Source organism: Nelumbo nucifera, chromosome 6, assembly GCF_055504915.1.
Source record: "Nelumbo nucifera cultivar China Antique chromosome 6, China Antique-T2T, whole genome shotgun sequence".
Classification (NCBI taxonomy): domain Eukaryota; kingdom Viridiplantae; phylum Streptophyta; class Magnoliopsida; order Proteales; family Nelumbonaceae; genus Nelumbo; species Nelumbo nucifera.
Genome location: NC_142654.1, coordinates 36,222,620 through 36,237,682, shown reverse-complemented (window position 1 = coordinate 36,237,682; position 15,063 = coordinate 36,222,620). Strand labels below are relative to the sequence as shown.

The 15,063-nt window shown below is 32.8% G+C and overlaps 1 protein-coding gene across 1 annotated transcript; it reads right to left on the bottom strand.

The window, feature by feature from the left end:
- Positions 1 to 480: 480 nt before the first annotated feature.
- LOC104608760 (NEP1-interacting protein 1-like) lies at positions 481 to 2,768 on the bottom strand. The gene is made up of 5 exons (XM_019199668.2): positions 2,424 to 2,768; positions 2,155 to 2,306; positions 1,621 to 1,707; positions 1,369 to 1,536; positions 481 to 1,086 (listed from the first exon to the last, which is right to left on the bottom strand). The coding sequence occupies exons 1-5, from the start codon at positions 2,503 to 2,505 to the stop codon at positions 964 to 966; spliced, it is 612 nt and encodes a 203-aa protein (XP_019055213.2). The 5' UTR covers positions 2,506 to 2,768; the 3' UTR covers positions 481 to 963.
- Positions 2,769 to 15,063: the final 12,295 nt, after the last annotated feature.

Sequence of the window (15,063 nt, the reverse complement as noted above, 5' to 3'; positions counted from 1 at the left end):
TAGAATCTTAGATAGAGTTTAAGAGTTTGAGTTTAAATAGGTTTGATCTCTGTTTTAGTCTATAAATAGGATGTAAATATCACATTCATCAATGCATAATCCTAAACCCAAGAAAACCTTTGATCGGATTCATGTCTTTGGATCCGGTAGTGTGGTTGCTAGGAATGGATGAGAGTTTATGTGATGATAATCTCCTATTTATAGATGCATTAATTCTATCAAGTGAGTGGAGTGACTAGTGTCTTCAAGTCGATGCCATGTTAGTGTCTTACTAGCTCGTTCTATTAATATGCCTCCACGAAGAAGATGATATCTTCACATCAACAGCCCAGCCCAGCCCTACTAATTAATGTTGCGGAAAATCTGTTTTTAGTCTCTTTTCTCTTTGCGGGTTTCTTGTCAATCAAGTCAGTTGAGAGAAAGATGCTTCTCAGAATTTGCAATGAACACTATCCCTTCCCTTATCCATGCATGGATACTACAATTAGAACCTCACGTCGAAGAGAAGCAAGATCGTGGATCGGAAGATGTAGGATATGTGTCAGCTCGTTAAATTTATGGTTTCTAAGCTTATCAGCAAGTTGGGTCTGTAAGTCCGATTTTGCTTCACAAGAAAGTAGCTAGTTGAAGTTTTTCATGAAACTCATATATCATTTTACTAACAACATTTACTATGAACAGGGGGGGATTCACGATTAATTAGATTATTACAGAACTGGAAGTGAATGTCGTGAATGTTGCAAGGTGTCCAGCAGTCAGCCACAACCACAAGAAAAGCCTTTTCCATTTCAGTTAATGGATTGAGAACCACTAAGGCTATGTTTGGTTTGAAGGAAAATGTAGGGAAAGGAAAGGAAAGGTAGGGAAACCTATACAAGGTTTGTAAAGGTTTCCTTACCTTTCCCCTGAAACCAAATACAGCCTAAGGTTATATTTTTTCCCTTTTTCATTTCTTCTTTTGCATCAAACATCTTTTCTACAAATAGGACATGATCCATTTTGAAGTAGCCACTCATCTATGCAAACCAAATGAAAGAGATGTCTGCAACTAGGGAGTCTTCTTGCACGGTCTCCCTCCTCCAAATCCTAGCAAAAATTTAATAAATAACATAAATCAGTTTAAATCCTTAACCCTGGATTTTAATAATTAGCAAGAACATATACAATTTTCTTTTATTCTTTTTTTTGAAGCGACGAGAACAAATTCAATATATACCATAAATTTATAATTAATTCATTTTATATAGATTATAACTATATATAAACAAATGGAAAAAAAAATTTTTTCTATTTCTCACTAAAACATATTTCTACCGAAGAAGGATGAAAAGAGAAGTAAATTAAGCAGAGAATAATAAAGCCTGTTACCTGTAAGCAGATTGTGCAACAAATGTGATCGCGAGGATCCATCGCCATGCAACCAGTGAAATCGAATTTCGGGAGCTTGCTTACTTTGTTCAGCGGCAACCCTTTGTTGTAGTCGATATCAGAAATATCTGATATCTCCATTTCATATGCCTCTAATAGCGTGCTGATCTGAAATTATTTAGTCACAGAATTAGGTTTTTGGTTGGATCAGATGAGAGTATGTTGTGTGTTAATTAATGTCTTTCTACTTACTTGCCACTGATAAGTCTTTAGAATTTCGTGGCTTGCCCATTCAAGGAGGGTCTTCCCTTCAACTACTCCTCTAACAAAGAGATCAACCTGTGCATTGGACCACATACATATCAGATCTAGAGAGAGAGAGAAGTTAGTCTGTGATGAGTTTCTACTTCATGCTTGATGTTTATTAGGCATTAATTGTCCTCCTTAGCCTCTGATCAGTTTATACTTCTAAGTTTTAACCGTCAGATTGGTTTTCTCAATGTGCCACTTAGATATTTTTATTGAGAATAACATTCTCTTTGGCATTATTTTATTTTATTTATTATATTTTCACTGAACGACCCGACTAGCAGACCTGTCATATTATGTAAATCAAACAAAGGTCAAGCTCCAAATATTGTGGAGCCTGGATCATCTGCAGAGAAAAAAAATTTCGCTCCTTGATTTTTCCTCTTTCATACGTACGTTCAAGGAGGGAAAATAAACTCGGGTGCAACAAGAAATATATTAACACGAATTAATTCAAGTATAAAGTCAAATACTAACAGAGAAAACTTCACTGTTGATGAAAGAAGAATGAAGCAACTCAATAGCAACAACTGCGCCAATGACTGCACCCATCACCGCCCCACGGAGGAACCCGGTCTCCGTGAATTGGCCTTTGATTGCACCGGTAACGGTTCCTACAAGGCCCCCTCCTGCAACAAAGCAAAAACGACCAGAATCATTATTTCAGGCGCTGCGCTTAAGGTTTTTAGCTCTCTCTCTCTTTCTCAAGGAACTGGAATGCACTTCATTGCTATATATGAGTGTACCTAATGCAAAGATGCAAGTAAGTGCAACATAGAAGGCCTTCCTCAGAAGTCTTACAAGAAGACCACAACTTCCAAAACCCATCTCTACCAATCGAATACACTTACTAGGAGAATCCCAGTCTTCCCAGAACGGAATAAAGAAGAAGAAGAAGAAGAAGAAGAAGAAGAAGAAGAGCTAATGTGGAGATGTGTGAGGAATGAAAGCCCAAACGAGCATTTTAAAGATGAATAACATGAAAGCATTTAAGAGAGTAAGACAAGATGAGAACTACTAATTAAACACGGTGACCAAGACTACACATGCACCTAATAAGCTTACGTGTTGATCGAATATTAGAGCGAGGAAAGGGCCTATGGCTAACGGATCCAGTTACTTCATACAACTGATCGCCCAGATGCATCGGAACTGTTATAAATAAAGAATAAAGCTCCCAAAACCGGGTGCTGCATGGTGGTTTCTGGTTAGGTTGGCTTGAAGCTTGAAGAGGATTTAATAAAAAAAAAAAAAAAAAAGATAAGAACAAGTGGTCTGCGAAAGAGTTAAGTGTCTCTCAATCTTACCAGCAAATTGAAGGATTTAATATATAGAGCACAAACGGAAATAGAGATGTAGAGTACTGTAAATTGTTCGTTCTATTCCCCTTTATTGCATTGCATACTTGCATTTACTTCTCGGTCAATGTCCATAAATCTGTTAGATGGATGAAACCCAGAAAGCACTTTTCACTGACAACCATGGTTGAATTGATGTGTTCTTAATTTCAATGGAATCCTCAGTGGAGACCTCCAGTTCTAATGGATGAGGCGCCAAGTCTTTTGGATGAGCATTGAATAACTAAACCTTCCTACAATCGACACTGATCCACTCTTTAATTCTGCTGCATTATTTGGTATACAAATTAAGTTACAGATAATGCAGATGCCAACTGCACTACTAACCCTTCTCAGTATGGAGACTCTATTCTGCATGTGTATAGGCAATTGGGTAGGACCCTCAATCTCAACAATTTGGCCACTTGAGAAATGAAATATATTGACGTCCTAACTTGGAAATTTTGCATTGTATGGTGGCCATACAATTTAATTTCTCTTAGTAGTCGGACATGATAAGAAGCGTATGGTCCAAAAGAATATGTTATTTATGGTTCAAGAGAGTGATTGATTTAATTTCGGAGATGCTTCATATCTCCCTATTTATTTGATTGGTACTCGTAATTTTATCCAATCATTGATTTTGCATATGCAGATCGCCAGATCCCATGGTTTCACGCCTTCCAAGTTACAATTGAAATCTCTGCCAACAAATTAAATTAAAACACATTCCAGCTCCCTAGCTACCAATATGAAGTGACACCGCACATGCATCTCACCGTGAGACTGGGGAGGACCTACCATAAAAGTGGGACTCACCATGTCTCAACTTCTTGTTCTCTGATCTCTATTGTGATTTGAGTTGATTATGGGCTTCAAAATAAAAATAAAAATAAAAACAAAAAGAAAAATAACCATTTTTCAATCATTGAAAATCTCAGTTTAACATGAGAAAGGTTAAAAGAAAATTTTGACTTTGGGCTGTGGACTGTTAAAAAAAAAATACAATATGAATGTTTTTTCAAGGTTTTAAAATCGAATCGGACAATGAACCGTTCAGGGTCCAGTTCCTGGGTTGAACGATCCGACCATTCGAATCAAACAATGGCCCATTCTGACAAAAAAATAAAAAGCCAAAACCGTTGGATGGTTCGAACGGTTTGAACGGTCCAACTGCCTAGGTCAGCAGTTTGCTGACCAAATTAACAGTTTTTGGCCAAAAAGATGGTTCTGGGGTAAAACGGAATCGGTCATCCCGGTTTTTCTGGCCTGACCATCTGGTCCGGTCCGGTTTTAAAAACTATGTGTGTGTGTGTTTTTTTTTTTTTTTTGCTTTACTTGTTTTCAAAAATGCCATATCAACAAAAAACAAAATCATGTCTTCTAGCATGTTTTGAGAAGTGAATTAGATGGTTTTGTTTCTGAAAAAAATCATGCCTTTGAACAAAAGTAAATATTTCTCTTCAAACATTTGAAAACAAAAATCAACATGTTTCTCTGTTCTTGTTTTCAGAAATAATTAATTTATTTTGAAACCAGATGGTTTTGACTTGTTTCACGAAGATAGCAACAAGAAAAACGATTCACATTGGAGAAGGCTCCCTAAATATGCAACTTTTCACAATAAAGATAAGCAAAAACAATCTGAGCCAACGGCAGTACAAATTAATTTTATGGATTAAGGATATAGAAAAGATGAACATGGAATGAGTGTGGATTGGGTAAGAGAAGTAAAGAGAAACTTTTCTCTTTCTTGATTTTCGAAAGTAGAGAAAAAATATATGTGAGAAATGGGCTGTCTCTTACTTTTGTCATTTATGTCTTTTTTAAGAAAATAAAAATATTAAACTATGGTTTTCAAAACCGGACCGGATCGGACGACCGGATCAGAAAAACCGGTAACCAGTTGGCCCCAAGGGTCTAGTTATACTAAAAATCGAAAATTTCAAAAAAACGTTGAAAAAGTCAGAAAACCACTGACCCAAGCAGTCAGACCGCTAAATCGTTCGACCTGGGCAGCGGTTCGCAGGTTACTTTTCTTATTTTCATTGTTTTAAATAAAAAAATAATAATATAATGCCTTCAATATCCCCAACCCAGAATCGAACTTTAGTCCCTTTAGGGTTAAAACCCCATTTTCGTTCTAACCCTTCCCTCCTCTCAACCCTTACGCCCAATGGTGATTAACGGCGACACACACTGACCAACGGTGATTAACGGCGACCGGAAACAACGGGTTTACAGTAGTAAGAGTTATGGCGACTAGCACTTGCAGCGGCGGACGGCGAGTTTGCAGTGGCTGTTCGACTAGTTTGCAGCGGTGGGCGGGGAGAAGCACTTGCAGCAGACATCAGTAATGCCACCATTGGGCATTGGCGATTCTGCAAGTTGGAGCAGCACTTGTAGCGACAATTTGCCTGCGACCAAGCCTGAGCCCAATGTCACACCACCATTACCGGCATTGTCACACCACCATTTCCAAGGAACTGTTTTAGTGAGAAGATCTTGATGTTTTTGGTCAAGAGGAGCTCTGGAAAAGAATGTTGCACTACTCTACACTGGTTAGATGCAATATTGTTTTTGGAACCATGAAATGATAGGTGCATTTCCATCTCTTTAGATTTTTAAGTTTGTTATGAATATTTTTCTTACTGAAAATTTCTGTTGCTTGAAATTATTAGAAAATAGTGCTGGGCTGGAATAGAATTTGCCTAATTGAGAAGAAATCTAGGAAAACAGTACTGGGTTGGAATAGAATTTTTGTTGCTTGAAATTATAAGGAGTTTCTACAATTCTTTGGGATGAAATCCATACAGTTCCATGATGAACATATGACATGGAATTTTGAAAAGGCCAGTCAATGCTATTTGAATTGCCTGATTTCTAGAAGATTTGGAGATTGATTGTGAGTGTTTGGACACTTAGGAGCAGTTTTAAAGAAATTCTCAGAAATTGAAGAAAAAACAGAGTTTTGAAGTTTTTGCTTGGTTGAACCTTAAGGAGCAGCATTTGGCATGGGGCTTAGGTACAAATTAATGTAATTGTTTTTATCATTTAGGTAAAATTAATGTATATTGAAGTCTTTTAGATATCAATCTTGGTTGCATAGCAATCTAACATTCTAGAGTGAATGCTCCTATTTCTCCCCTTTTATTTTGATGGCAGAGGAATCTATCCCTGTGATTTTTGATTTTAGGTCAAGGATTTTTGCATTTTAGGATATAACATTCTAGAGTTTTTTTTTTCTGTATTTTTTGCAATTTTCTGTTTTATTTTTCTGTTTTTTCTGTATTTTTTGATTTTTTTTTTGTGTTTTTCTGTATTTTTAATTTTTTTTTGTATTTTATTTTTATATTTTCTATATATTTTATACTGTATTATTTTTTATTTAGATAGTTTTATTTTCTGTATTTTTTTGTTTTTTATTTAATTTTATGTTATTTTTTATTTTTTATAAATTTTATTATTTTTAATTTATTTAACATCACAAGTCAAACCATTTGACCCGGACAGTTGAACCGCTTAACCAAAAACCGGTCCCCTGTTTCCAGTTCGTTTCTAAAAACCATGTATTAAAGTGCCTTTTACTATATATTTAGATAATCACACATATATATACACGTGGAACGGTGGAATAAATTTTAATATGTGATAATATTGTTAGAAATTTTTAGTCAATATACATTAGAAAATATTAAGAGTCCAACTACAGTAATTGTGTCTAATCATGCACATCCATGGAAACTAGTAGATCCCAAAAATTATTGATATATAGAATAATGGACCAGTCAATTCTAGTTCCAATCCATATCCTTATCATTTACGTGTACTGTTGCACTGCTTGTGTGTGTGAATATAAAACATTTAAATTATAGGCCCGGAAGTCCATCCTGCTTCTGAAGAGTCAGGTCTGAGTTTATATTCCAGGCCTGGGGTAGGTGCAGGCTGGGCTAAGATTGGGCTCGAGCCATGCCCCTTATAATATAGGTTTTGTGCCTGCATCATGATCACCGGCCCTATTCTCACGCATATCAATTACAACTTACATATCCAATGGAGCTTGCATTATTGTTACAAATTAATGCCCATTATTCTTATTGACAGTGTCGGGACCCTCTATGGTGCTTTGGACAGCTAGTCAGCTAAAAGGTAGATAATGATTTTCTTCGCCAGATAAATGGTAAGATCTTATTTATGGTTCAACTCCTGACCCATTTAATTGTTTTTTGGAAGAAGTACACTGCAGTTAGTGGTGGCAATTGGGCAGGTTGGATTGGGTTTTGTTTGGGTTGAGTTTCAACCTAATTCATCTAATTCGTTAATTCATTAATGATCCAATTATATAAAATTAAATGGTTTGAGTTTAATCCAAATCCGCCTTTACTCAATTCAACTCGCTCAAACCTATTAGTCTTATATTTATATACTTAAAACTAAAAGCTAACTCCCACTTAACAAACAAGTTGGTTATAGCTTGGTGGTAATAGTAATTGTTATTTACACAAGCTTGGTGGTAAAAACTTTACCTGTTGGGTGCCGACAACCTATGTTATTGGGGGCCCCAACAGCCAAAGTTAACCCTCATTTTTACACAATTCCTGTCCAAATCTGGGTCGGGTCGACCCAATCCAAAACGTGTGGATTATGTCGATTCGGGTCGTGCAGAGTCTGGGCCAGACTGGCTCACCCGTGCCTGTTGCGGAATCGGGTCGGGACAACTCGAAGTGGACCCAAAAACGAGTGGTCTGTGTGGCTTTGGGTTGGATTGGATCTGGCCCAAACCGGTTTTGTTCATAATTGTTTGTGATTTAGGGCGCATTGGAACATGCCAAAGCAGGTGGGCCACGTTGCTTCAGGCCAGATCAAACTGGATCTGGGTTGAACCGGTCTACCTAGAACCGTTCCGGAATCGGGTTGGATTAGATCACTCCATACCAAATTGGGTTGGGTTCGGGCTAAGCTGATTGACCCAAACGAATCAAACCGAGGTGATCAAGTCTATTCATATTCAGACTGGGCTGAATTGATTCAGACTGGTCTGGACTCGAGTCGGGTTGATTTGGATTTATGTCGATTTGGGTAAAGTGTGTTGATTCGATGAAAACTAATTTTAGTAATTAATTAATGCATTAATTATAAATTATTACATTTAAATTAAGAAAATTAAAAAAAAGGCTAAGGAATTTATAATTGTATCTTTAGTAGTTAATCCAATGGTTATCCACAACCCAACCCAACCCAACCCATTTAAATTGACCCAATGGGTGATCAACCCATTTCCAACCTGCCAAGTAAATGGGCAGGTTGGGTGGATTAAATACTTGGTGGGTTGGGTGGGTTCAATGGGTTAGGTGAAAAATTGCCACCCCAAACTACAGCAATGCAACTTCTGAAATTACAATCCTTTATAGTCTATTAGTATGCCCCCTCCTATAAATAGCATCCTTCTCGTGGATTTGGCATCAATCCACCGTCAGGATTCATCTCCCACATGTATGGTGGGACTAAAAATTCTGAACTCTTGTTTTTTCAACCTTCAACGAGGCCACTAATATCTATCTATCTATCTATCCATCTCTCTCTCTCTCTCTCTCTCTCTCTCTCTATATATATATATATATAATTTAATGTTTAGCCAAGTTGCACCACTTTTCTCTAATTCCTCCTAAATTGTCTCTAATTCCTTTTTATCTCCTAAATTATCTCCAACTCCTAATTACCTCTTAAATTATCTCTAATTTAGTAGAGAGATTCTTTCCTAAACTATCTCTAATTCCTATTTATCCTCTCCCCCACTTTTTATCTATGTCTATCTAAAGAAAGCTTCAATTAAAAAAAAAAAAAACTTCAGAAGCATTTAAATGCTATAATAAATTATATACTAAATTTAAAATATTTATTCAAAACACAAAAAATTAATAGATTTAATAATATTCATATTATTAATAATTCAATATTTTTACAAAATTCATTATGAAATTATGTAGTAACAATATAAATTATTATTTTATGAATTATTCAATTTAAATGTTATTCAAATAAAAAATTAACATTAAAAAATAAAACATTATTTAAATATTTTAATAACTAAAAGTCTTAAATAAAAAAAACATTGAAAATAGCTAAATAATATAAAAAATATTTAATATTATCTAATAACGTTAAAACAAATAAAATTCAAATAATGAAAATTTTAAATAGCTAAATAATATAAAATAGTTAAAATAATGAAATTATCTAATAAATTTATAAAAATTCTTAAAAGAAGAAAAATAATTATAACAGAATTCATAATATTAATATTAATAATAATTTAACACTTTACAAAATTAATAACGAATTATGTAATAATAGTACAATTATAATTTTATGGATTATTAAATTCAAAAAGTAATTAATATTTTAAAATTTTAAATAAGAATATTATTCCAATAAATAAATAATATTTTAAATAACTATTTTCATTTACATCAATTAATAATTATAGAAAATAACCATCAACAAAATTATATTTATTAGTAATAATTTTACAATAATAGTGTATATTCATTATATATTTATATATACTATAATTAATATTTATTTTATTTTCAGTAATTATTTATTGTTTTTTGTAAATATTCTTTCAATCATTATTTATACATCTATTTTTATTTTTTTATTTAATATAAAATTATCAATAATTGTTGGAGATTAAAAAACTATTATTTAACTTTCGAAATTTAATTTATCATATTTATTGTATTTTTGTTATAAATTTATTTTTAGTAATTATATAATTTTTATAATTTATAGATTAATACTTATTAGAGATTAAACTATTATTTGAGATTACACTATTTATTGACTAATCTAGTATATTTTCAGTATTTATTATATTTTTGTAATCATAGTATTTTTATAATATATCTATTATATTTTCATTATAAACTTATTTTCAACGTTTGTGTATGTTTGCTATAAATTTTCAATAATTATTGGAGATTAAACTATTGTTATTTATTAGAGATTAGAATATAAATTTAGTTGAAATTAGGAGTGTTCAATGATTGGATCAGTTTAGTTGAAGGCTGTTTCGCCAACCAAATCAATCTAGTCAAGTCCATAGTTTATCACTCGAAACTGATTGACCATTAGCGAAAACCCACCAACTCGAGTTGTATCGATTTGAGTCTATTTTCGGTTTAGTTTGTTTGTTCAAAAGATTTAAACTTAAAAATTAACTTTAAATTTCATAAATTACAATGATATAAAATATTTTAGACTAACAAAATATTCTGTCCTAAGGCATATGATTTAAACCAATAGGAAAGTATCATGTTGCCCCAATCCCTAATCAATTCCTAAAATTTCCATCATAAAAATATTCCTATGATTTCTGTCCTAAGGCATTTCATTTAAACCAATAGGAAAGTATCATGTTGCCCCACTCCCTAATCAATTCCTAAAATGCATCCCCCCCAATCTATATCCACTCTCCCTCATTTAAAATATTCATATTAATTAAAAAATAGTTAAATACGGTTAATATTTAATCTCACCCATATTCAATGAGTATTAAATAGTGTTATTACCAAAAGTTAATAAATGCGGTTAGTAAGTTACCAAAAATTAAATATTCTTATTAGTACGGTTAGTAAATTACCAAAAGTTAATAAATATTGTTATTAATTAACTCATTAAAAACATTTTATAGAAATTGAAAACTCTTTAACTAATTTTTGTAGAATTGAGAATTATATTTAACAATTATCAAAAAGTATAAAATTTTAGATATTATTATTATTATAATTAATAACCAAATACAAATGGTGGAACAAAATATTATAATGTTAGAAAATGGAATAACATTTTCATAAAACCACATTTTCATAAAATAACATTTTTGAAATTAAAAGATATAAAGTATTTGAAAGTTTACTTAAATGCAATAAATAATTATTGAAAATGATTAGAATATTTTGGAAATTTTAGGAAAATATATTACATTTGATAGATTTTGGAAAACCATTGCAAAATTATGTAATTCTCATTGCAAATTATTGAAAATTATTAAAGATAAATGACTGTGGGAAATGGAAAACTATAATTTGAACAAATAATTACACAAATTATTGAGATAAATTAGTATAACATTGGAAAAAGGAAATTATTAGTTAGTTTATATTAGAAATTATAAGATAAATTAGTATAATTTTGTAAGTAAACCACTTAAAATTTCAAATTGAATATTTGGTTGATACTCAATATATCCTTTTGATCATTTCTATCATCAAATTGAATATTGGGTTGACGGGGACAATGTTTTCAAAACTGGATCAAACCTGATGGTTAAACTAGAAAAATTGGGAACTAGACACCGTTTCACCTCAAAACCGCTTTTTGTGCAAAAACCGTTTATTTGGTCAGCGAACCGTTGACCTGTGCGGTTGAACCATCAACCTAGACAACAGTTTTTTGCCTTTTTGTTTTTCTAATTTTTTATTTTTTTTTGTCCGAGCGGGTCATCCGTTCAAATCGAACAGTCAAACCGTTCGACCCTAGAATAGTTTCTTATCCGGTCCAATTTTAAAAACCTTGGATGGGGAGTGGGTGCCTTGCTTTGAGCTTGGCTTGGTGTGTGACATGGCTGGCCCAAGGCCCAGCTCATGGACCAACCCAACCCACTGCACGGCACAGGCCTATGTAGGCTCGAGTCATGGGCTGTGCTGAATCGACCCCCCAAATTATCTTAGAGGAGGGAGGCACGGCTTGGGACGCCTCGTGAGCTAGCACGACAAAACTCGCATTTTGTGCGGGCCCCATGCAAGTCGTGTCATGCCAACCCAGCATGACCCAATTTACACCTCTACTTGAACCCGCCCAATACTAGGGATGGGGTAAGGAAATTCGAGGATTCTCCGTCCTTGATGAGGAGTGGAGTGCTTTGCCCCTGAATTCACGTGACATTGAGGAGTGGTTACACTGCCCTGAACCTGTGTGACATTGGGGACGGGGCAAGGATGGGGTAGAGTGTTTTGACCATGGGGCAGGGGAAGGGATGGGGTGCCCTGCCTTGAACCCACCCTATTGTCATTCCTATATAATTGTTAGTTATTAGTGGAAATAATAAAAATATTATCTTTTATAATTATTTTTATTTATTTAAAGTTAATCAAAAATTTATTTAAAAATAATAAAAAGTATTAAAATTACTACAAATTATTAATAAAACTAAATTATTAAAAAATATTTGTTCATATTCAATTAACAATAATTATTTTTTATAAATCAACACTAAATGAAAAATAAAATTATTAAATCTTTCAAATTTTTCCATGCATCGCATGGGTCCCTGCTAGTATAGTTCTATCACCTCATTTGCCCTAGCCTTTAGCCTACCTCCTGCACTCAGCTTTCTTTTGTCCTTCAAGGAGACCCCCGTACGTATCCTAACCACCTCACTCACAGCAATTATTAGAAAATAAATTTAAAAATTAGATTTATGAAATGAAACATTTTAGATTAAGAAATATGGGAAATTTCTCACTTTTTCATATTAAAAATTACATTTAAAATATAAAAATATTAATATATATCCATGGTTAGGTCGTTCAATTTTGGTCGGTTACAAATGGCCAAAGTGAAACTAATCCAACTTGGTCAAATTGGGAATTTTTGGAACCAAAGCCGACATAAAATACTAGAAAACCGACCAACTAGGGTCGAGTTGATCAAGTTGGTCGGTTTCATAAGTTTGATGAATAAACCTAACTGAAATAAATTATTGTTATTTTTGTATTATAAAAAATTTATTAAAAGTAGTATATAAAATATGAATAATTATTAATTATTTAAAAAGTTGAAAATATAAAACAATTGTATACTCTTATGTGTTTATATTAGGGTCATTTACTAGAACACACCTTATAGTTTTACATATTTACTTAAATCTACCTTATAGTTTTCATTTTACTAAAATATCCCATATATTTTACAATTTATTTACTTAATCAACCTTTCATTAAGGAGTGTTTGTTTTGTCATTAAGCCTATGATTTTTTATTCCAAAAAATACCCTTAACACTTTTTTTATACAAAAAACGAGATTGGCCAAATATAGCCAATAGAGTGGTTTTTTGATAATTGTGTCCATTAATGGGTTGATCATGTGTTAATTTTATTTGATTTGGGTTTTACAAGTTTTTATTTGATTTTGATCAATTATGTATGTGATGTGCTATGTGAATGTGATTTGTACATGGGCCATAAGTGCTTGGCGTATGAAAAGACTTATGTGGCTCTCTGCGCCCATCATGGTTCTTTTGATTAAATTTATTAAAATGAACATTAGGGTCAACATTGTCATTTTCCACTATCATCTAATGGAAGATTGATTAAATCCGTTGCAAATTATAAGTGGTGTTTTAGTAAAATGCCTATTATAGGGTAGATTTTTAGTAAATCCATGAAACTATAAGGGTATTTTAGTAAATGACCCATTCTATTATTTATCTTTTGCTTAATAAATTCCATGCATCGCACGGGTCCCTGCTAAGATAATTATTAATAAAACTAAATTTATTAAAAAATATTTGTTCATATTCAATTAACAATAATTATTTTTTATAAATCAACATTAAATGAAAAATAAAATTATTAAATCTTTCAGATTTTCCATGCATCGCATGGGTCCCTGGTAGTATAATATATAAACATGTAATTAGATTGAAGCAGACGAGTCATGTAAGAGAACAAATTAGTTGCAAAAAAATGAATTGTGCACTATTGAGATTCCTGGGAACATGGCGCCACTGAATATAAATATTGTTAACCATTTCAATTTTAATATCCGCTACCATTGCTTTGACCTCCAGCGCAAAGAATGGAGACCTCCCAGAAAGGTTGTTTATTAACTCCACGCTATCAGAGAAAATCTGAATTGAAACCATTTGAAGTCTCCTAGCCAATCGGATGGATAATAGAGCAGGGTAATATTCAGAAAATAAAGCTGATCTTGTTAAGTCACTGAGAGCAAAACCTGCAACAATGGATCCATGGAGATTAGGGGTGATCATTTCAGCTCGGCCTGAAAAATCTGGGCTTGGGCCTAATTTTTTTGGCTGGGCTTAGCTCAGATATTTTTAAAAATATTTGATAATTGATGTTTTATATATTAAATAGAGATTAATAGAGATTTGTAGGAGATTAAAGATATTAATCGTACGATCTTAGATCTTACCAAATTCTAATATAGTATTTAATGAAATATAGAAATTATTAAAAATAAATTACTAAACCCTAATCTTCTCGGCTCTCTCTCTCACCAATCTTACAAAACCACCGCCGCACCCAATCTCTCTCTCTCTCTCTCATCAAAAAACGAATCTTCTAGTGATGAAGACTCCATTGATTAAAATAAATCTGAAGTTTAGAGTGGTTGCAAGTTTTGGGTAAAATTGAAACCATTTTCAAAATTTTATTACTTATTTATTTACATTAATTTGAACTATTTGTTCTTAGTTTTCTAATATTTTTTTATTTTACTTTTTATTTGTAGGAATTGAGTGGAAGATGGAGCCCCTTATAGAGATATTTAAAGTTGTTTTATGGATATTACATGACAATGGAGGGTTATTTTTTGATAGATATTATAGGTTCTAGGTTGATTTTTTGTTGATAGAAGAATTGTTTTGTTAAAATTATCATTATTAATATACTAATGACCAATTGAAACCTTTAAATTACAAGGTATAATTATTTAATTTCTTTTACATTAGAAGTTTTTATCTTGATATTAAGTTTAAAGTTTTTTACAAGTTACTATAGTCTCCACAACAATAAGTGAAAAAAAAAAATACAATTGTTTAATTTTGGAACTGAAATACAATAATTAGGCTGGGAATCTTGGTCCGGCCCGGGCCTAACCTAAGCCCGTTGTTATGAAGGCAAAGCCCAGCCCAGGCCAGCCCATGATCACTCCTAATGGAGATCCACAAAAAAGCTCCATACCCAGCTCTCTCACTATCTTTGAAAGCACTATCAACAAAAGCCACAAGGAGACCTGAGT

What these genes read in the sequence shown, in the direction of transcription:
- LOC104608760 (XM_019199668.2), bottom strand. Translation starts at nt 2,505, where the DNA reads ATGGGTTTTGGAAGTTGTGGTCTTCTTGTAAGACTTCTGAGGAAGGCC. An exon ending in TACTTGCATCTTTGCATTAG is followed by an intron (nt 2,307 to 2,423) that starts GTACACTCATAT and finishes GCTTTGTTGCAG; the next exon opens with GAGGGGGCCTTGTAGGAACC. An exon ending in TAAAGACTTATCAGTGGCAA is followed by an intron (nt 1,537 to 1,620) that starts GTAAGTAGAAAG and finishes AAATAATTTCAG; the next exon opens with ATCAGCACGCTATTAGAGGC.